The 22,344-nt window shown below is 38.4% G+C and overlaps 1 protein-coding gene across 3 annotated transcripts in view; it reads left to right on the top strand.

Moving 5' to 3' along the window:
- Positions 1-22,344, top strand: part of Usp16 (ubiquitin specific peptidase 16) — a 34,705-nt gene that overhangs the window by 8,469 nt on the left and 3,892 nt on the right. For all 3 annotated transcript variants that reach the window (XM_037209653.1, XM_028875961.2, XM_028875962.2), the window contains 12 exons: positions 587-690; positions 1,995-2,098; positions 5,317-5,501; positions 5,994-6,089; positions 13,355-13,485; positions 13,740-13,827; positions 14,745-14,823; positions 16,386-16,477; positions 17,029-17,085; positions 18,462-18,635; positions 20,192-20,855; positions 22,080-22,174. In XM_037209653.1, coding sequence (XP_037065548.1) covers positions 587-690; positions 1,995-2,098; positions 5,317-5,501; positions 5,994-6,089; positions 13,355-13,485; positions 13,740-13,827; positions 14,745-14,823; positions 16,386-16,477; positions 17,029-17,085; positions 18,462-18,635; positions 20,192-20,855; positions 22,080-22,174 — 1,869 coding nt within the window. The remainder of the gene's footprint in view (positions 1-586; positions 691-1,994; positions 2,099-5,316; positions 5,502-5,993; positions 6,090-13,354; positions 13,486-13,739; positions 13,828-14,744; positions 14,824-16,385; positions 16,478-17,028; positions 17,086-18,461; positions 18,636-20,191; positions 20,856-22,079; positions 22,175-22,344) is intronic.

Below are 22,344 nucleotides of genomic sequence, written 5' to 3'. Positions count from 1 at the left end.
GAACCTTTTTAGTGGATCTTCTGGAGCCCAAAGCAGATCTGATTTATGTGGGTTCGAGTGGAGTGGGTGTGGGTGGGTGTGGTGAGTATGGTGGGGACAGAAGCAGAGACTTGTTGCACAAGGCAAATGTACTACCACTGTGTTCACGGGGTTTAATGCAGACAGGAAAGTACAAGTACTTGTAAAGGAAGAGTAATTTTAATGCTAAAGTGTACTTTTCCTTGAATATCCTCAGTTGCCTATGGATATTTGAGTTTCAAAAAAAATCAGACTCTGTAGAGTCTACTTTTTTTAAAACATGTTTATTTATTTTGTATATGTGTGGGGGGGGGTGTGAGGGAAGGATGGATCATGTCCCAGGGTACAAGTGGAGGTCAGAGGACAGCTGGAAGGAGTAAGTATTCTCCTCCCAGTAGGTCCTGGGGAATCACATTCAGGGTTGGAACTGTCTTCACTAGCGCCTAACATGTTATTGTTAAAAGTGTGAGAATGACAAAAGTTCTCGAAGTGCTTCTATATTCCCTATGGGTTATAAATTAATTTGGTGAGTTCTGTGGCTTTGATTCTTACGATTTTTGCTCCCTAGGGCTGTGGCAGAGATTCTCAGGAGCAGCATGCCTTGAAGCACTACTCGACACCAAGATCAGAGCCTCACTATCTGGTGCTAAGTTTGGACAATTGGAGCGTCTGGTGAGCATCAACTCCTGGGCTGACTGACTAGAGGTTACTCAAAATACTAGAGAATGAAACTGTTGGGAAATATTTAAAAGCAAGAAAAGTAAACACATTCATTTGTCTTACAGTATTGCACAAACACAAAAACAAGTATATAAAAGACACTTCTTTCTTTTTCTTGTGGTGATGTTTTTAGTTTAAAGATAGGGGCAGCAAGAACAAATTTCAAATAAATGAGAATATAGTAAAAGGATAATTAATTTTCACAAAACCATTGTTAGACCATTACATGTGTCTCCTAAATTGTGACATTATTAAAACATTTTTATTTCATTAAAAACCATCTTCACATCATATATTCACTGAATATCATCTGTCACTTGGAAAATTCGGTTTTGTTGGCATAAGTCTATAGTTTAAATAATGTATAAAAGACTGTGTATAGTGTAGTGCATGAGTGTGCATGTTGCTTATGTAGAGGCCGTAATGGTGTCTTTCTCTATCGCTCACCACCTTACAGCCTTGAGACAGTCTTTCTCATTGAAGGGCAAGGTTGTTGGTTTTCCTGTTTGTTTGTAACTGGAGTTACAGGCAAATGCAGGCATACTGGGAGTCAAACCCAGATCCTCATGCTGTGTAGTCAGTGCTCCTATACACTGAGCCATCTCTCCAGACCAGAAAAGACTTAAACGACTGAGAGTGTAATTCAGCTGCAGAGCACTTGCCTCGCATGCACGAGACCTTGTGCTCCATTCCTAGAACCTCATATGGAGAAAAGAAAAGTCAAAAAACACCCTTTGATTTTAATGATGTACCTTGAATTTGGAATTTCCATGATAGTTACATGTAGTGTAATTATAGTGAATTTTTTAATAAATAGAACACATTTTTAAGATTTTTAAGGTTTTTGTTTGTTTGTTTGTTTTTGTTTTTTTGTTTTTTTTGAGACAGGGTTTCTCTGTGTAGTTTTGGCGCCTGTCCTGGATCTCGCTCTGTAGACCAGGCTGGCCTTGAATTCACAGAGATCCGCTTACCTCTGCCTCCCGAGTGCTGGGACTAAAGGTGTGTGCCACCACTGCCCAGCTCTCTCTGCATTTCTTAGATCATTATGTTCATGATGTTTCTGTGTTATATGCGTATGTGCACACGTGTGAGCACTCTGGTGCAGGCCCAGACTGGCCACAGTGCATGTGGAGCACAGAGGACAACTTTTATCCACTGAGCCATCGCCATCCCTACTTTCCTTATTTTTAGTAGAATACTTTGACAGTTAAACATCTTTGGTTCTCCAGAGTAAATGACTTTATCTCCTCTTACAGGTGTTACAAGTGTGATGAGGAGGTCAAATACTGTAGTTCAAACCGATTGGGCCAAGTGGTTGATTATGTTAGGAGACAAGCTGGTACTACAGCTCCAAAGCCAGGTAAAACAGTTGGTTTCCTATAGATACAGCAATGGAGATTTGCGTAGCTGCTTTTATTTACGCACTCATTCATTCTTTTTTTTTTTTTTTTTTTTTTAAAGACAGGGTCTCTCTTTGTATTCCTGGCTATTCTGGAATTTTCTATGTAGACCAGGCTGGCCTTGAACTCAGAGAAATCCTCTTGTTTCTGCCCTTTCAAGTGGTGGAATTAAAGATGTACACCAGCAACCCAGCCATTCATTTACTTTTTGAGATTACATCTTTCCGTGGTAAGGCTGGCCTTGAGTTTGTGAGTCACCTGCCTCAGCCTTCTTTTTACTGGGATTACAGGTGTATGACCGACCCCACACCCAGTTAATTTGTTACCTCTAGTATTATATATAATATAGCAGGTGATATTAGCTGTTTTAAACTGAGACGCATTTTAAACTGAGAAGCTATTTTTGGTGTTACAATTAAATAGTATGTGAGAAACGATCTAGTCATATGTGATTGAAGGACCTGGACTAAGGTCATCGAAGGTCAAAGGAAGTAGGCACTGCTGTCATAACTCTGGCTCAGAACTTACTATAGACCATGTATGAGAGAGAGAGAGAGAGAGAGAGAGAGAGAGAGAGAGAGAGAGAGAGAGGAATCACAAGGATTTTCTTTTTGTTTTCTATTTTTCTCCTGAAAGTAGTTTTTTTATCCAATATATTCTGATTACAGTTTCCCCTCTCCTAATCCCTAGCCCCTCTAAGATTCTCTTCACATCTCCTCCCATCCAAATCTGCACCCTTTTTCTCTTTAGAAAACAAACAAATCTAAATAATTATAATAAAATAAGGTAAAACAAAAACAAATTGGAAAAGGACAAAACAAACATAAGAAAAACATCCAAAGGAAAATCACAAGAAACACATATAGATGCAGAAACACACATATTCACATACATAGAAATCTCATAAAAACCACAAAACTAGAAATCATAATAGATACTCAAAGGACCAGTAAGGGAAAAAACAAGCCCTGATGAAGCATTAGGAAACAAAGACCCTCCCCAATGCTGTGGAGTTTGTTTTGTGTTGGTCATGCACTGCTGACATGGGGCTTGCTTCTAAGAGTGGTTGGCCTGCCTAGTGAGGCTGATTTTTCATTTTTGAGTGGTTATTGATTGGAGATAGCTTCTGGATTAGGGATGGGGTCATGCGTCTATTTCCACTCTCAGTACTGGGACCCCATCTGGCACAGACCCCTGCAAGCCCTGTGCTCCGGAGACCCTGTCAGGTCTGGTCCCTTTAGATCCCAGGTAGAACGTGTTTCTAGGTTTGGGAGTTGACACAAAGGAATAGGGATGGCCTGAAAGGGGGTGGTGCTGAGGGTGTCCACAGGAGGAAGGAAAGCTGAGTGTGCTAGAAGTCTGTGTAGTCCTCTGGGAATGGGCCTGGAGAGGAAGGAGAGGCCAAAGCAGATTGTTTGCTACAAGCTGGGGAGAAGACTGGGGAACTAGAGTTGGAAGACAGGAGGGAGAGTAAAGGAAACATCCTGATCCCTGCCTGTCTTGGCCGTTCACTTTCCAGGAAGTGCTTCCTGTGTTACCAGGCTGAGACAGAGGATGAAGTGTGGGAGGGAGGCTGTAGGAGAAGATCTGCCTGGAGCCCTGGGAATGGGGGAAGAGAGGAAGAGGCCACCGAGATGGTCTGCTACAAAACTGGGGATAAGATTAGGGGACTGAAATTGGAGGGTAGAAAGGACAGTGAAGATTGCCTACCTCATTTCTTGACCCGTGTGGGAAGCAAGTTTCCAGGGAATGCCTATACACTTAACTATACTGTAATTAGTTGTAGCTAGAGTTTTTCTGGTCCTGCCTGGCCCACAGTCAGGACAAATCTCTCTAACCCGCCAGTCCTGCAGCAGCTCAGACCCAACCAAGTAAACACAGAGACTTATATTGCTTACAAACTGTATGGCCGTGGCAGGCTTCTTGCTAACTGTTCTTACAGCTTAAATTAATCCATTTCCATAAATCTATACCTTGCCATGTGGCTCATGGCTTACCAGCGACTTCACATGCTGCTTGTCATGATGGCGGCTGGCCGTGTCTCTTCCGCCTTCCTGTTCTTTTTTTTCTCCTCTCTGTTAGTGCCACCTATACTTCCTGCCTAGCCACTGGCCAATTAGTGTTTTATTTATTGACCAATCAGAGCAATTTGACATACAGACCATCCCACAACAATTAGTGGTATATTTTGTAACAGAAAAATTTCAGTCTATTTGTTAAGTAAAACAAACACAAACACACATTTGTTTTTAGACAGATTCTGGTCTCTTGTACCCTGGCTAGTCTGGAACTTACCTAGGCTCACCTGCCTCTGCCTCCCAAGTGCTGGGATTAAAGGTGTGCGTCACCATGTCGGGCTAGAGGTAGGGTCTTCTGTGGCCCTTACTGACCTTACATGTAGTCAAGGATGACACTGAGCTTTGCATCCTTCTGTCTTCTCTTCTCAAGTGGTAGGCTTACAGACGTGCACCTCCACTCTTGGGTTTTATGAGGTGCTAGAAATCAAACCTGGGGGTTGGGGGTTTAGCTCAATGGTAGAGTGCTTGCCTAGCAAGCACAAGGCCCTGGGTTCGGTCCTCAGCTCCGGGGGGGAAAAAAAAAAAGAATTCAAACCCTAGGCTTCATGTATGCTAGGCAGCAGGTACCCTTCTAACTTACATCCCTAGCTCCCTTTGTGGCATTTTCTAACAGTCAGGTTCTGGGACACTTCCTGAGAAGTAAATAAATTGTCATGGTGTACATCATTTGCTTTAAGTTTTTGTGTTGACAAATATCTTTTTAAAGCTAGATTTGCTTATTTATGTCAGAATTGAATTTTTGTTAGTGGAATTCATTTAAACATATGCTTACATTCTTATTTTGTGTTCTAATTCTACATGGTAAAAAATATATATATATATATTCATGTATAAAGAATATTTATGTAATAAAGGGATGATTTTATACCAAAGGATAAGCTGCTTTTACACTTGTCAATCTTGTTTATATCATCAATTCTGAATGTTTGTCACTTCTGTGAGTTTACCACTACTTATTAAATATCAGTCAAATTGATACCAGTAATCGATACTAGTTAAAATAAAAAAATTCTAGTACAATATTCTCAATGAAACGTTACATTTGGCATGGGCATATTTCTATACTTTGCTAAATCTTCTTTTTCTCCTTTTTAAATCAGAGAAAGATAATGGACACATTGAACTTGAAAATAAAAAATTAGAAAAAGAGAGTAAAAATGAGCAAGAGAGAGAGAAATCAGAAAACATGGCTAAAGAAAATATTCCTATGGACTCTGCTTCCCAGATAACTGTGAAAGGACTCAGTAATTTGGGAAATACTTGTTTCTTCAATGCCGTTATGCAGGTGACAAAGTTATATTCTTCCCGCAAGCTCTGAAACTTAGAGTTGAGTTGTATCCTCCCTGTGTAAATTCCTGTATATTCAAACAAGTGTTTATTGCATGTACCAAAACACTGGTAAGCACTGGTAGTCGTGGAGTTTTAAGCAGTCATGGCCTCTGCCTTCAGGAGGCAAGAGTTTGAATCAGGAAAACATGGGTTGGCCTGGAACAGAAAGAAATGCGTAGTCGGAATGATAGCAAGTGGTGGTGAGAATTATTGTTGGGATGTGAGAACAGGCACTTCTGTCCCAGTCATGGAGAGGAAATATGTGCCCTCAAACCTGATTCCATGAGCCACAGAGAGTGGGGAGAAGAGCGTGTTGTAATGTTTCCTCCCCTAGGTAGAGAGGTAATGAAGAATCAGTGTTGGCTGTGGTTTTCTGTTTGGGCAGAAGAAATGTTTGAATGACTTGATTATGTAATTAACTGCCCTTTGTTTTCATCCTGCATTGCAGAATTTGTCACAAACACCAGTGCTTAGAGAACTACTGAAAGAAGTGAAAATGTCTGGAACAATTGTAAAAATAGAGCCACCTGATCTGGCGCTAACAGTATGTATTTGATCCAATTTAACTTTATTATTTTTATTTTTGAGGCAGGGTCTCCCTTTGTAGCTCTGTTCTGGAATTCACTATGTAGACCATGCTGGCCTTGAACGCACAGATCCACCTGCCTCTGCCTCTGCCTCCTCAGTGCCAGGGTTAAAAGCATGTGCCATCACACCCATTTCTTACTCATTTTAAGAATTTAAGGTTTTTAACTCATTTAAGTTCTTGCTATATAGCCCTGGCTGGCCTGACAGTCTGTATCCCAGTCTGACCTCAAACCTTGGCAGGCCTTCTGTTTTATCCTTCCAAGTTCTGAATTGGAGTTGTATGCCACTATGCTAAGCTAGATTTTTTTTTTACACAAATTGACCCAGTAAGGTGTCTCTGTGGTCAAAGTTTCTTGCTGCCAAGCCTGATGATCTGAGTCCAATCCTTGGGACTGACATGGTGGAAGATGAGAACTCACTCCCCAGATTTTTTCCTTGATTTCCGCACTTGCCACAAAACATCATGTATACCTATTTCTATACACAAAATAAATACATGTTAAAAAATAAATAAAAATTATTTTATAAGTATCTTCTTGGTAAATATCTATATTCCAAGTTGTTTTAAGGAATTGAAACTCATCTCTCTGTCCTTTTTCTTTGGTTTTACTTCAGATAAACAATTTAGAACTAATAGCTGTTACAAGGACCTTATGTTTGCTTGCTATGAGCATGCCATGTTTTCTTATTTGTTTTGTGTATGTGTTCTAACTCTGTAGATGTAACCAACCATCTTATTAAATAAGAAACACAGAACCAATATAAAAGAGAAAGCCAAGAGGTCAGAGCTCAGAGCTAAAACCTTACCCTTCCTCCTGCGGTACTCCTACCACATTTCAGTACAAATACCACCATATTCCCCCTTTTCTATTTTAATAAAAAGAAAAAAAAGCAAAAGGTTATAACTAACATGAGAAAAACTATATACAAAAGTACAATAACTATATACAATATATACAAGTAATAAATACCTAAACAATGTCTAGTCAATTTGTATTTGACAAATTCAGAGTAAATAATTTCATTATCTATCCTATTTTGGTAAGACCAAAATGTATCTAATTCACTTTCTATCCTAATTAATCTTTAACTATAACTAACCAACCTTCAACTATAACTAACTAATCTTCAACTCCCTCAGAGACCCAAGAAGGAAATAATATTAGCTAACAAAAAATTTGTGAGTTAACAGAATCAGCCAGCTGCCTGGACAGTCACCTGAGGTTTCTCCGCAGTGTTGGGGCATCATCTTCAGCCTATATGCTTAGTGTATCTGACAGACTCATTTGTGAAGTAGGATGTACACAAGGTCAACAGTTCAACCTCACATTGAGTGAGAGCAGTCCATGTACCAGAAACACCTGAATTCCACTAGTGTCCTATCATGATTCAGGATTTTAAATTCTGGAAATTGTTGACGTTTGTTGATTTCAGCTGTCCATTCTTGGCTGTGTATATATGGCTTCATCTCAGCATCCCCTTCTTCTCCACATCTCTCTATTAAATGCCATTCTACCATTGAGAGGCATGAGCTTTCAGCTGCTGTTACATTGCACAACAGAAGCCATCGGCCCACTGCCTGTTCAGCTGCCTTTGAAGAAAAGGGCACTGTACCTTTTCCAGATTGCGAAGGCCACTTCAGGGGTGGGGCCATATTGTCCTAGCCTCAGAAGATGCCTTTTGATAAAGCCATATCCACACTTGTTTTGACAAGAATCAGTCAGTAGTGTAGATGTAACCAACCGTCTTATTAAATAAGAAACCCAGAAACAATGTAAAAGAGAAAGCCAAGAGGTCAGAGGTCAGAGCTAAAATCTCACCCTTCCTCCTGCGGTGTCCCAGCTTCCCGAAAGAGAGCTATTTCCCTGTGTGTAAGTCGTTTCATAGTATTTCTGCCTTCTCATTGGTTGTAAACCCAAACACGTGACTGCCTCGTCACTGTCTGTATGTACAGCCCCCCAGGTCTTAAAGGCATATGTCTCCAATGCTGGCTGTATCCCTGAACACACAGAGATCTATGGGATTAAAGGCATGCGCGACCACCGCCACACTCTGTCTATGGCTCTAATAGCTCTGACCCCCGGGCAACTTTATTTATTAACATACAATCAAAATCACATTTTAGTACAAGTAGAATACCACCACACAGTAGTCCTTTGTTTCGTGTTCTGTCTGTCCATTTTGTCCTGTTGATTCGAGGATACTTTGTTATCCAGTGGCTAACTTTTGCCACAATGAAAGTTAACTCCATATGCAGTTTTTTCAATGCCCATATTTTCTCTGAAGTAGATTGGTACTGCCAGGAGCCGACATGTCTCAAAAAAGAAAAATTTCTAAGTTATTAAAACATTTTAAATGCCATATTCTGTAGATCTCTGAAGGGTTTGAAGATGACCTGTCATTCTAAAATATATGTGTTCAATTTTTAAAACATATCTAATATGACTACAAGTTCTATTGTAATGTCTAACTACTAATTTTCATTTCTTTATATCCTAATAGTTGGTAATGATAACATTCAAGGATCAGAAAATTGCATTACATTGTTAAATGAATGGTATAAATACAATTAGAAATATACATATAGCATTCTCTAACAATATCAATTTCAAATTTGTATACAATATAAAACAATCCAATCCAATGTAAAGTATTTAAAACTAGTAATTATCTTTTTCTTTTCTTTTCTTTCTTTTTTTTTAATCAAGAACCTTAAATCTAACCTCCTTTGCTTAGCCTTTTTCCTAACCCTTGACAACAACTTGTAACCAATTCCCCTAAACAATGAAAATTATCCCACACCCAAAACCCATTAAAAAGACCAAAAAACCACCTGCCCCATACCACCTCTTTGGGAATGTGGGCGTCGTATTCTTAAAATTGCTTCCTGCTGGGTATGGGCGAAGTTATCTTTATCCTGAAAGAAAAATTTTAGGTTAATTGTCAAATTCTAGGAAAGGTAACTATATCCTTCATTATTATCCAGTCTGTGTATAAAGCCAAAGTTTAGGGTTTATCTCAAGTCCTTATTCAAGTAGTCTTTGAGACTGGATCATCTCAGTTAGTCATCTCAAAATTGCTCTGAGCACCTTGTAGTTCAAAGCTGATCTGTAGATGATGTTTGTCAGCTTAGTCATACTATTATTGTCCACGTGGAATTGTTGTTGTTGTGAGGCCCCATCTTCTTCCTGGAGACTTCAGTTGATGTTAGGCCTGGCCGTGATTTCCTGCAGAAAACTGATAAGAGACTCGAACACAAAGACATAAATATGCAGCTAATTGAAGCTTTTTTTTTTTTCTAGAATTAGTTAGTACTCTATATAACCATTCATATCTTAATAAAGTTTAAAATGTATCTCTCTCTATATATATATATTAATCTTGTAAATTTTGATATAAAATTCATACTTTAAGAAAAGTTTAAAGAATCAGAATAGAATCAAAAGAGTTGAGATTAGTAATAGAATAGTCCCTTAATTAATTTGGCTTTTGTCCTGTGCCATAGCAGAAGATGGCTCTTTTATTCTGGCATGAAACAGGGGGTTTGCATTTTCCTTTTAACAGCATGCTTGAGTTTAAAGAAGGAGAGAGCCATTCTCCAACTCCAAAGTCAACTTTAAATTTTAATTGAACTGGGACTATTAGAAGACCAATAGTGTTAAATCTTTAGAGAAAAGCAGAAACAAACATTTAGGAAGACATAAAACTTTTTAGATAATATATACCCATACACCGTTTCACTCTGGCTCCTGGGATAGATGATTTGTCCCTTTTCTTCAGTTGTCTCATTTGTCTTGTGTTCTTCAGATTCCTTAACCTTCATTCTCTTAAAAGACAAAAACAAAAACCTTTCCCCAAGACTAATTTTGGGGATGTACCTTTTTGGCAAGTTATTATCTGATTAAATGAAAAGGCATGTGTTACTGGTACAAGTTAGTTTAAATTGGATGTTCATGCTGGTTGATGAACTATCACCTCCTCTAATAAGAGGTTTCTCTTGTTCAAATTGAACCTTTATCAATTTTGATGGTACCCACAGCTTATCTTCTCCTGTAGAAACAAAAGCAAAACCTCGTCCCCAACATAATACATACCCTGGTTTCCATTCTGAGGTCAGCACATCCTTAAAGTATATAGGCTGATTTAATTCTGTAGTTTTTTCTATTATCCAATGTCTCTCTGCAGCTGTTGTTCCTTTCTCATTGGCATTGAGAAAATTCAAAGTTAATAGAGCATTATGCAGTCTATTTCTGGGGGGTTTTGTTACCCCTTTCTGTTTATTTAGCATATCCTTTAGAGTTCTGTTTGATCTTTCTATAACTGCTTGACCTGTAAGATTATGTGGTATACCTGTAATATGCTTTATATTATAATAAGCAAAAAACTGTTTCATTTTAACAGAGACATATGCTGGAGCATTGTCAGTTTTGATTTGTGCAGGTATACCCATGATGGCCATAACTTCTAGCAAATGAGTGGTTATGGAATCAGCTTTTTCAGAACTCAAAGCAGTTGCCCATTGAAATCCTGAATAAGTATCAATGGTGTGGTGTACATATTTCAATTTTCCAAATTCTGCAAAGTGAAACACATCTATCTGCCAGATTTCATTCCTCTGAGTACCATTTGGGTTACATCCTACTGGCAATGGTGTTTGATTATAGAAGGAACAAGTAGGACATTTCTTTGGCTTGTTGCCAGATTATGGAAAAATCTTTTTTTAAACCTTTACTATTGACATGATGTTTTTTCTTATAAAATTCTGAGGCCTCCAGCACATTTCCTATCAATAATTTATCAATCACATCATTGCCTTGTGCCAGAGGGCCTGGCAGACCAGTATGGGATCGGATGTGAGTTATATATAAAGGATGACTCCTTTTCCTGATTGTATCTTGTAATTGAATAAATAGTGAAGTTAATTCTGAAGCATCAGGGATAAGTTCTGCAGTCTCAATATGTAATACCACTCTTTTAGCATACTGAGAGTCAGTTACTATGTTGAGAGGTTCTGAAAAATCCATTAATACCAACAGAATAGCATCCAATTCTGATTTTTAAATTGAATTATACAGACTTTGAACCACTTTACTTAAATTTTCTGATTTGTAACCTGCCTTTCCTTGTTTGTTGGCATCTGTATGAAATGTACGAACTTCAGATATGGGTTTTTGCCATACAATTCGAGGCAAGATCCAATCAGCTCTCTTTATAAGATCAATTCTATTGCTTTTTGGATATTTGCTGTTAATTTCTCCCAAAAAATTACTGCAAGCTCTTTGCCAAGGTTCACTTTCTGTCCATAATTTTTCAATGTCCTCCTTAGTTAAAGGTACGACAATTTCTGCTGGGTCTATTCCTGCTAATTGATGAATCTCAATTATCCTTTCCAAATCAAGTCAGAGATTTTTTCCCCATAAGTTTTTAATTTTTTATTTGGTTTATTTGATAAAAATATCCATTCCAATATAATATCTTCCCTCTGCCTTAATATTCCAGTAGGAGAACGCCTAGAAGGTAAAATAACCAAAATGCAATCCAGCTTTGGATCAATACGATCCACGTGCCCTTCATGTACTTTCTTTTCTACCAAGGCCATCTCCTTCTCAGCTTCAGGTGATAATTCTCTTGGACTATTTAAGTCCTTGTCACCTTCTAAGAGAGAGAGAGAGAGAGAGAGAGAGAGAGAGAGAGAGAGAGAGAGAGAGAGAGAGAGAGAGAGAACAAGAACAAGAACAAGAACGCAAGAAAGCGTAGCCGGCTAAAGCTTAAATCCCTCTTGAGCCGAGTCAAGGCTTGGCTCTGGCTTCCTTAAGCTCCGACCATGTACGTTGGCTTTACAGGCAGGGGCCCTGTTCGGCAGGGCAGGCCTGAGTTGTTTGTAGCACCGGCTTTAAGCAAGTAGCTCACGGTTAGTGTGGCCTGAGGCCAAGCAGATCTGGGCCTGGGCTAGGGAGCTGGCCGCCTTGGGCTAGGGAGCTGGCCACCCTTGCAGGAAAATGAACCTGCCACCAAGCCAAGTAGTTTTTAATGGATTCTTGTCATGTTCGGTGCCAGATGTAGATGTAACCAACCGTCTTATTAAATAAGAAACACAGAACCAATGTAAAAGAGAAAGCCAAGAGGTCAGAGCTCAGAGCTAAAATCTTACCTCCTGCGGTGCTCCTACCTCTCCGAAAGAGACCTACTTCCTGTGTGTTTGTCTTTAATATAGTCTTTCTGTTCTGCCTTCTCATTTGTTGTAAACCCAAACACATGACTGCCTTGTCACTGCCTGTAAGTACAGCCCTCCAGGTCTTAAAGTCGTATGTCTCCAATGCTGGCTGTATCCCTGAACACACAGAGATCTACCTAGCTCTGTCTACCAAGCGCTGGGATTAAAGGCGTGTGCCACCACTGCCACGCTCTTGCTATGGCTCTAATAGCTCTGACCCCCGGGCAACTTTATTTATTAACATACAATTAAAATCACATTTCAGTACAAATAAAATTCCACCATCTTGGGAATGTTGACAATTGTGAAGCCCAGCCTGCAATGTTGTTTTTGACATTTCACTGCTATGCAGTCAAATAAATTTTACCTTCTCCAGTATTGTTAGATATATTTTGCCTCTGCTTTCTTAATTCTTAGGTAATAAATTCCTATCCATTTAAAACTAAGATAGAGCTCAATTTTCCTTTAAAGAATGTTTATTATCATTTGTATGAGGTGTGTTTGTGTGGTGTGTGTGTATATATGAGGAGTGTGTGTGTGTGTGTGTGTGTGTGAGAGTGAGTGAGTTATGCCGTGGTATGCATGTGGAGGAGGTCAGAGGACAACTTCATGGAGTGGATTCTTTTTTTTTTTTAACTTTATTTATTTATGTATTTTTTAGGTATGAGAGAGTTTTAGATCCCATTATAGATGGTTCTGAGCCACCACGTGCTTTCTGGGAATTGAACTCAGGGCCTTTGGAAGACTAGCCAGTGCTCTTAACCTCTAAGCTATCTCTCCAGCCTTCCACCTTCACACAGGTTCTGTGGATTGAGCTCAGGTTGTCAGGCATGCCCAGCAAGTACTTCCACCACTGAGCCTTTCCCTGGCCAGGAGCTGAATTTTTTGAACAGAAAGTTTTTGATCTCTTGATGTTTTTCAGATACTTACATTGGGCAGCTTGTTACATTTTGGGGAAGTAACTGATTCTAACGTTTGAGTAAAATAGTTTTGATGCCTATTTTCAGGAACCTTTAGAAGTGAACCTTGAGCCTCCGGGTCCTCTTACTTTAGCCATGAGCCAGTTTCTTAATGAGATGCAAGAGAACAAAAAGCGAGTTGTGACGCCTAAGGAGCTCTTTTCTCAGGTCTGTAAAAAGTGAGTATCCACTTGATTGTGCTTTCAGTGCATTAGAAATATGCTGAGAAAAACGTTTAAGACTGAGCATCAGAACCAACTGAACAAACACTCCTTTCCAGTTTAAAGCAGATCTAATTAAATCTGCCTCAGGTGTTCTTAATAGCAGACACACATTTTGAGAAAACTCTGACACTGTGACTTCGGATATAATTCTAAGACTTTAACGTTAACTTTGTAAAGTAGCAGACTCATCTTTGCTTTTTTTTCTGCAGAGCAACACGTTTTAAAGGGTACCAGCAACAAGACAGCCAGGAGCTACTTCGCTACTTACTGGATGGGATGAGAGCGGAAGAACACCAAGTTAGCATACTCTGAGAATCCTGTATTGTAATCTCATGGGCTCACCTGCCTTTTCCTGCCAGTCACAGAGGCCACTGTGCTTTAAAACACTTATCCCAGGTTTTCCAGCCAATATGCTTCTTCATTAGAATAAGTGTTTATTTACTTCATGCTGCAGCCATACTGACATTAGGGCTCTGTTACACTAGACTTCACCAGAGAGATGTACAACACTGGAAAGCATTTCTCCCAAAACAGTCTTTGTTGCAGCACATTCTTTCCCTGGTTTGGTTTAATACAAGTGCTGGATCTGGGAAACAGGTCACTTTACCAAGAGTCTGGGGATGGTTTTTATAGTTACAAACTTTTGTTAATTACCAGGCTATATGATGCTTTTGGAAGTATGAGTTTAATTAATTGCACTAGTAACAGCAGTAATAATTCCTTTAATTCTGCACTCACCCCAGGCACATCTCTGTTTCATATGAATCATCTTACCTAGTTCTTGTAACCATCCTATGAGGTAGATTATTTTCTTACCCCATGGACTGGTATAGAGATGTTCCATGCATAGTTCAAGTCACTCAGTAATGACACAGCAGGACAGTAAATGTTAGAGCTGGTTCTTGTAGCTGTGGTGTGGCCTTGCTAGCACTAAGCATCTCAGTGTCTTCCTGAGGTGGCAGCATGCTCTGAAAAGCAGTGTTGAATAGGTTGAAGATCTCGAAATGCTAAGAGCATACCTGTATTCAGAAGTTTGTTTTATAGGCTTAATAGGCATAACTTTTCTTAGCTCCTTGAATTAATTTTGAAAATGTGATTATCTCAGTAAATTTGGGGAGCTACATCTCTATCCTTTCTTGAATTTATTACATATTTTCTAAGGAAAATAACTTTAAAATTTAATAGTATATATATATTCATTTTATTACTTTTAGAGAGTGAGTAAAGGAATTCTTAAAGCATTTGGTAATTCTACTGAAAAATTGGATGAAGAAGTAAAAAATAAAGTTAAAGGTAATGTCTGACTTTTTGAACTAAAACACTATAGTTGAATTCTTCTGTACCTTAGGACAAGACTACTGGTGCATATATTTGAAACCCAGAATTATTTTAAACACAGTTTATCCATGTTACCATGAATTTTAAATTGATTGTTCCTCCAGTGGTCAATATTTTGGAGAAATTTAACTTGTGAAATGTTCTTTTTATGCATTAATATATTGAAATCTATAAAGATAGAATTAAGATAACATCACCACTTTATTTTTCAGAAATTGAATTTTAATTAACAAACAGTAAATGAATGATGCTAGTTTGACTTATCAATAGCTGATTATTAGTCATAAGGCTGGCTTAGCTCTTGTGTGTCATTTAAGGATTTAAGGACAGGGTCTTACTCTAGCTCAGACTGGTCTAGAACCCACAGATCTTTCTGCCTCAGCCTCTTGAGTGCTGGAATTATGGGTGTGAGCCATCACACTTGGCTTTGTCCATAGGAATTCTCCTGCATGCTCTTCTGCCGAGACACACTACCTACCTATATGTAACTACCTACCTATATGTAGCTACCGCAAGTTTGACACATGACTGAAACACAAGAACTACATTTTGATTTTTATTTAATTTTTGTTAAATGTAAGTGGCCATGGTGACTAAGGGATACAGTATTGTAAAGCTCAGGCTCCAGTCAGCTCATAACACTGCTTCCTTGGCATCCAGTAGAGCCTGACCAGTAACAAAACAATGCCTACTGAACCAGCCATTGTAAAAGTGGTTTTCTGCATATGGGCACATACCATTTGAGTTATACTTATACATTTCATGACTTTTGAAAACCAAATGATTAGATGTCAAAAATATTGCTACGACTGTAGAAAATCAAAGGGAAGAACATTGTGCCTGGTAGTTCTCTGGTTTTTTGTTTTGTTTTATTTTTAATTACAAAAAAGTCAGTTTTAGAGCTCACAAACCAACTTATGCATTTTTTCTTTCTTTTTTTAAGCTGCAATCTCTTTATCAGTACTGTTGTATTCAAGTGTTCATGCTGGAACAAGGCAGCAGTAGAATCAGCCAGCAGAGTCTGGTCTTGTCACATTTTAAAAAATATTTGTATTTTATGTTTATGGGTACTTTGTCAGCATGTATATACATCTGCACACCGGAAGAGGGAGGGCATCAGGCTGCTGTGAATTGCCGTATGGGTACTGGGAATTGAACTCAGGACCTGGAAGAGCAGTGAGTGCTCATAACCACTGAGCCATCTCCTCAGTCCCCTGATCTTGTCATTTTACTGACATGGTACTATAAAGAAAGTCTCACTGACTTCCAGTTTGTTCCTTACTAATAAATAGACTTTAAATAGAACAATACATATTATTTATAACAAGGTGATTGTGTTGTTTGCTCAGTGGTAGAATATAAACTGCTAATTTCCACAGCTTACTAATACAACACATAATTAAGAGTAGTGGAAAAAATGTTTAGTGACAGGACATTAAAAATGAAAATCTAGATAAGTAATTTAAGCTTTTTCAATTAATTTTAAGAAATAATTGTAATTTTTTTTGTTGTTATAGATTATGAAAAGAAAAAGACAATCCCAAGTTTTGTGGACCGCATCTTTGGTGGCGAACTAACTAGTACAATCATGTGTGATGAATGCAGGACTGTAAGTAGATGTCATGTGTGGTGGACTTAGGCATTAATACTCACTGAGGGCAGTCAATCTCAATTCTTTTCTAAAACAGAAGTACATAATTAAATATGGTATGGTTGGTTTGTTTTGAGATGAGGTCTTGGTGTGTATCCCAGACTGGCTAGGCACACACCACAGGATGCATCCTGCCTCAGCCTTCTGAGTACTGGGATGATAGGTGTGTACCTCCATGCCCAGCCCTTACAGAATAGTCTTTATTGCTGTGTACGGTTCTTCACTGGAAACATAGCACCCCTAAAACCTTTGATATAAATTACAGTGACTTTAATTTCTTTTCCCAACTCAAGGTCCTCAACATTCTGTAATTTTTTTGTTTTATTTCAAAATTTCTTAATCCTTTGGTTATTAAATCCCACCTTCTACCCTTCATCACTGGTGGTGGGAGAGGAATCCTAATAGGTAATATTTAATGTGTCTTTCTCTCCAGGAACGGGATAATCTAATAGTAAGATTAACATGATTTTTTTTTCCTTTTTCTTACATTGCCTCTTTGGTTTGTTTAGGTCTCCTTGGTGCATGAATCTTTCCTTGATTTGTCTCTCCCAGTTTTAGATGATCAGGTAAGGATATTTTATTTTATCAAACAAAATTTATTTACTTATGTGTTTATTATTTTGCCTTCGTTAGATTTTATGAGGAACACTCTCATACTTTTTAAGGATGTATGTTTTACCAGTCAGCCTATGGAGAACTTTTCCAGGGTCTATTAGAGATGGAATTTTAGGATTAGAAAAAAAATGGACTATATTCTTTATTAAAAAGCTGTGTCTAGAATTCTATGTAGGTATTATCTTGATTCTGTTACACATAGGGAAGTATTTTTTTCTCTGTTTTCACTATTTAAGGCCAACCACAAGTACCTTCTAGTCTTGTGTGGAAATTGTTATCTTAGTTTTATATCATATTAATTTGGTTTCTTTTAAGTGGTTATATGATATAAAAGAACATTGCCGGGCATGGTTTTCCATGCCTTTAATCTCAGGTCTAGGGGTGCAAAGACAAGCATATCTCTGAATTCAAGGCTGGCCTTTTCTATATAGGAGCTCTAAGCTAGCAAGAATGACACATTGAGAACCCTATTTCTAAGTAAATAAGTGAATGTGGAATAAATCATTATTCAAGTCCATATGACTTAGGAACCCTTTGCCTTATTGCTTAGAGTAATTAAAAGTCTTACCAAAATAACTTTATTTACTTTCTCTAAAATTATTTACATGCAGAAAAAGAAAAAAACAAACAGGAATTCTGTGGTGTGATACAGAAACCACTTAAACAAAGTACATTTACAAAAGGACATCTATACAACATGCTATGGCATGCATCCAATATAATTCATTATATTTATTTCTACTAATAAACTTACACGTGATACTGCTTGTTTGAGATAATTGTGTGTGTGTGTGTGTGTGTGTGTGTGTGTGTGTGTGTGTGTTGGTGAGGGGGTTATGTGCACCTGACTTCAGGTACCTTTGAAACCCTGGAGCTGGAGCAATGGGTGATTGTGATTCACCTGACATGAGCGCTGTTCTTAACTGCTGAGTCATCTCTTCAGCCCCTGATATTGCCTGTTTGCTGTTGTGTTTCATATTTTCTCAGCATGTGATGATTGTTGTCTTTTATAACTTTTCATATATTGTGGAAATAAAAAGTGATAATGGGGGCTAGAGTGATGGCTCAGCAGTTTAAGAGCACTGGCAGCTCTTCTAGAGGACCCAGGTTCAATCCCCAGCACCCACTGGGCAGTTCACAACTGTCTGTAACTCCAGTTCCCGGGGATCTGGTATCCTTATACAGGCTTACATGCAGGCAAAACCCCAATGTACATGAAAAATAAAGAAATCTTTAAAAAGATGGTAAAGTGGTAAAACGTTAAGCTACATGAATTTTCCTTCACCAAATAGTAGTGGTAATATTTTGTTTTTCTACATATTTTCAGAGCGGTAAGAAAAATATAAATGATAAAAATGTGAAAAAGACAATGGAGGAAGAAGATAAAGACAGTGAGGAAGAAAAAGATGACAGCTATATGAAAACAAGAACTGATATTCCTTCAGGAACAAGCAAGCACATACAGAAAAAAGCAAAGAAGCAAGCCAAAAAGCAAGCCAAAGTGGGTAACTACAAGGAAAATTATGCTTTTTTAAACTTTTTGTATATTTACTGACTTGTTTTTAATTAAAAAAAATTAGTTAGCATGCAGAATGGTGGCTGCTAGCACTATGTTTTTTGTTTTGTTGAAATTTTACTTATATTATGTGAATAGGTGTTTTGTTTACATGTCTGTGCACCACATGTATACCAGGTACCCATACAGGCTAGAAGAGGGCATCAAATTCCCTGGGAAGGTTGTGAGCTGCCCTGAGGATGCTAGGAATCGAACCTAGCTTTTCAGAAGAGCAGCCAGCTGCTGTTAACCACTAAGCCATTTCCCTAGTCCCAATCTTACTTTGTTCTTATTTGCCCCTTTCTTCCCTACCTGTCCCCCTATGCAGACAGAAAGGCGAATTCAGTAGGGAAGAAGAGGGTGCCAGATTTTATTACAGATGGTTATGAGCCACCATGTGGGTGCTGGGAATTGAACCCAGGACCTCTGGAAGAGCAGTCGGTGCTCTTAACCTCTGAGTCATCTCTCCAGCCCCCCGGGAAAAAATTTTCTTAACTGGCCTTGTGCATGTGGCTTTTTTGCTTCTTTGGTAATTTTAGCCATTTTTTTTCCTTCGAGAATTTTCATCTATCCTGTATGTGAAACAAGTTGTCACTTTGTTGTCTTTTTAATGAGACCTGGATTAGTAATTACAACTCATAGATACATCTTCCTGCAGAGTTGTCTTAGTTTCATTTCTGTTGCTGTGGTAATATACCACGAACAAGGCAACTTAAAAGAAAGTGTTGAATTTGGCTTACAGTTTCAGAGGGTTAGAGTCCAGATGACAGAGAAAGTAATTGTTCAGCTCACATCTTTCGTTTTGATTTGTTTTTTGAGACTGTGTTTCTCTGTGCAGCTCTGGCTGTCATGGAACTCACTCTGTAGACGGGGCTGACCTTGAACTCACAGAAGATCTGCCTACCTCTGCCTCCTGAGTGCTGGGATTAAAGGTGTTCACCACTATGGCCTAGCCCAGAGCTCACATCTTGATCTTACAACCATGAAGCAGAGAAAAAGCACTGGGAATGGTGTTGGCTTTTGAACTCAATTCTTGCCCTCAGTAACACTCCTCCTCCAACAAGGACACACCTCCTGATCCTTCCTTTCCAAACAGTTCCTCCAACAGGGGATCAAATATTGAAACATGGACCTGTGAAGGCCATCTTCATTCAGACCACCACCAGAATGTAGTCAGAACCACCACTCTGTCTAATACTTGGCTGCTCAGTTCTAAGTCAGAGAGCGTTGTCTGGCTCACTCATCTCTTGTTATTTCCATGGTAGTCCAATATTTGGTGAATAGTGATTATTCTTGATTTCATTTAAAGAACTTTTTGTTATAGTTTATTTGAACTCTGATAGTAAAGGAATTTTTAAAATCAGAATTTGAGAGTGAACACTCTCTATGAAAGATTTGTTTGAAAAATCAACAAAACCTGATGTGGTATGTACACTTTCCTTCCTTCCCTCTCTCCTCTCTCTTTAATATATATAAATATAATATATATACTTTTTACTCAGAACCAACGAAGGCAACAGAAAATTCAAGAGAAGGTTCTTCACTTAAATGATATCTGTACCACTGACCGTACTGAAGACAATGAACATGAAGCTGAAATGTCACTTCCAGGAGAAGTGGAAGTAAATATTGAATCCAACCATGTTTCTCAAGAGGAGGTTATACATACAGAATTTTATGTTAATGAGAAAGATTTGAATGGCCAAGAGAAAATGATAGAAAGTACAACTGACAGTCAATGTCTAGAGGCACTCGGTGTGAGAAGTGTCAACGGTGAGAGTGATCTGGAGATTGTGACATCTGCTACTGAATGTACTAGGGATTTAAATGATGCCTTCCTGGAGGAAGGGACCAACGGAGAAATTGACATTACCAATGGTTTAAAAAACCTTAATTTGAATGCTGCTATTCATCCGGATGAAATCAATATAGAGATTCTGAATGACAATCATTCTCCTGTGGCAAAAGTGTATGAGGTTATGAATGAGGATCCAGAAACTGCTTTCTGTACCCTTGCGAACCGGGAAGCTTTCAGTACTGATGAGTGTTCAATCCAGCATTGTTTGTATCAGTTCACCCGTAATGAGAAACTTCAAGATGCAAACAAACTGCTTTGTGAAGTGTGCACAAGACGGCAGAGTAATGGACCAAAGGCAAATATAAAAGGTATTTAGATTTTTTCTCTTGCTGTAAAAAATTGATATTAAAGTGCATATTTTGTAGGTAGGGAGAGTACTTGTGAATTATAGTCACAATGGAATTTGGAGAGTTACTAGTGTCCTCTTGCGTGTAAACATTTTAACAGAAGGAAAAACATTATTGGTATGGTTAGTACACTGGTACCTAGCAGCAGTAAAGTGTAACAGTTGTTTCTCTGTCTCTGTCTCTGGGTAAACTTCCCACTGGAATGCTGTCTTAACATCCTGACAGTTACTGATTATCTGCATCCTCATTTCCTTGTCAACCCTTGTGATGACCCTCATCTCCTTACACTTGAAGTTTTCAGTGTACTTATGTGGCTTTCTTATTTCTCTCCAATATGGAACAGAGATACTGATAATATCCTCTTGCCTTGCCCATTTCATGTTTGAATAAGTGGGATTGAAAGGGGGCAGGGTATCACAGATTGTTAAAGATCTTCACTAGAGTTGAAGTGTTTTAAGTATTTTAGTCATTTATTTACATGTACATTCAAAGAATAAGTAATGTTGCTTTTAGAGATTTTATTTCAGAGCAGACAATGGCAAGCAAGCCAAAATCTGTAAGCCTAATACTCTGTTTTTGATAGTCTCTGAATTAAAATGTTTCTGGTTTTAGTCATTTTTTATGGAGGGAGATATGCCAAGTACCTTCAGACATCTTGCTGATGTTCCAGTTCCCCAAGAGATCTTAATTTTTTGGTGTCTGGGATTGAACCTAGGGCCGTGTGCATTTTACTAGTGAGTTGTACTTTAAGCCTTTTGAAAAAAATGGTTTTTGAGGCACTGTCTTCTTATGTAACCCCTGCCTATCCTCAAACTTGCCATCCTCTTGCCTCTACCTCCCAAGTACTGAGATTACAGGCACGTGCCACCATGTGTTCCCACCCCCTCAAAAACGTTTTTTAGTGGTATTTATAAATGATTTGATGATATGGAACATTTACTTCCAACCCTAATTAAATGTGTTACTTACTACATGACATTCTTCTGATGGTAGTGTATTCAGAGTCAATTACTGTTTTCAAGTTTCTGTTTATACCAAGAAAATATCCTTGATTTTGCCTCTTGTTACTAAAACACAAATATTATCATGCTCTCTGTGGAAGTGTGTTAATGAATGCTCTTTTAGAGTTTGAGATGATGTTATAGCAAACTGAGTGTTTGGTGCTAGCATCTCTCCTCTCTGTAGGTGAGAGGAAACATGTTTACACCAATGCAAAGAAGCAGATGCTGGTCTCCCTTGCTCCTCCTGTCCTCACTCTCCATTTGAAGAGATTTCAGCAGGTACTCTCGTTTACATATGTAATGCCGCCTACTTTATCTCTCTCTGTATTTGTTTCTGCCTTTTCTTAATTCTAACTTCAAAAAAGTGGGAAATTTAGAAGACATATATAGGTTTGTTAAAGTGGAGAAATTCAGACAGTCCTAGGTTTCTAGACCTCATTAAGACTTAT

This window comes from Peromyscus leucopus, chromosome 12 (genome assembly GCF_004664715.2).
Source record: "Peromyscus leucopus breed LL Stock chromosome 12, UCI_PerLeu_2.1, whole genome shotgun sequence".
Classification (NCBI taxonomy): domain Eukaryota; kingdom Metazoa; phylum Chordata; class Mammalia; order Rodentia; family Cricetidae; genus Peromyscus; species Peromyscus leucopus.
The sequence above is the reverse complement of the archived record's forward strand: the minus strand, read 5'-3'. Positions and strand labels throughout refer to the sequence as shown.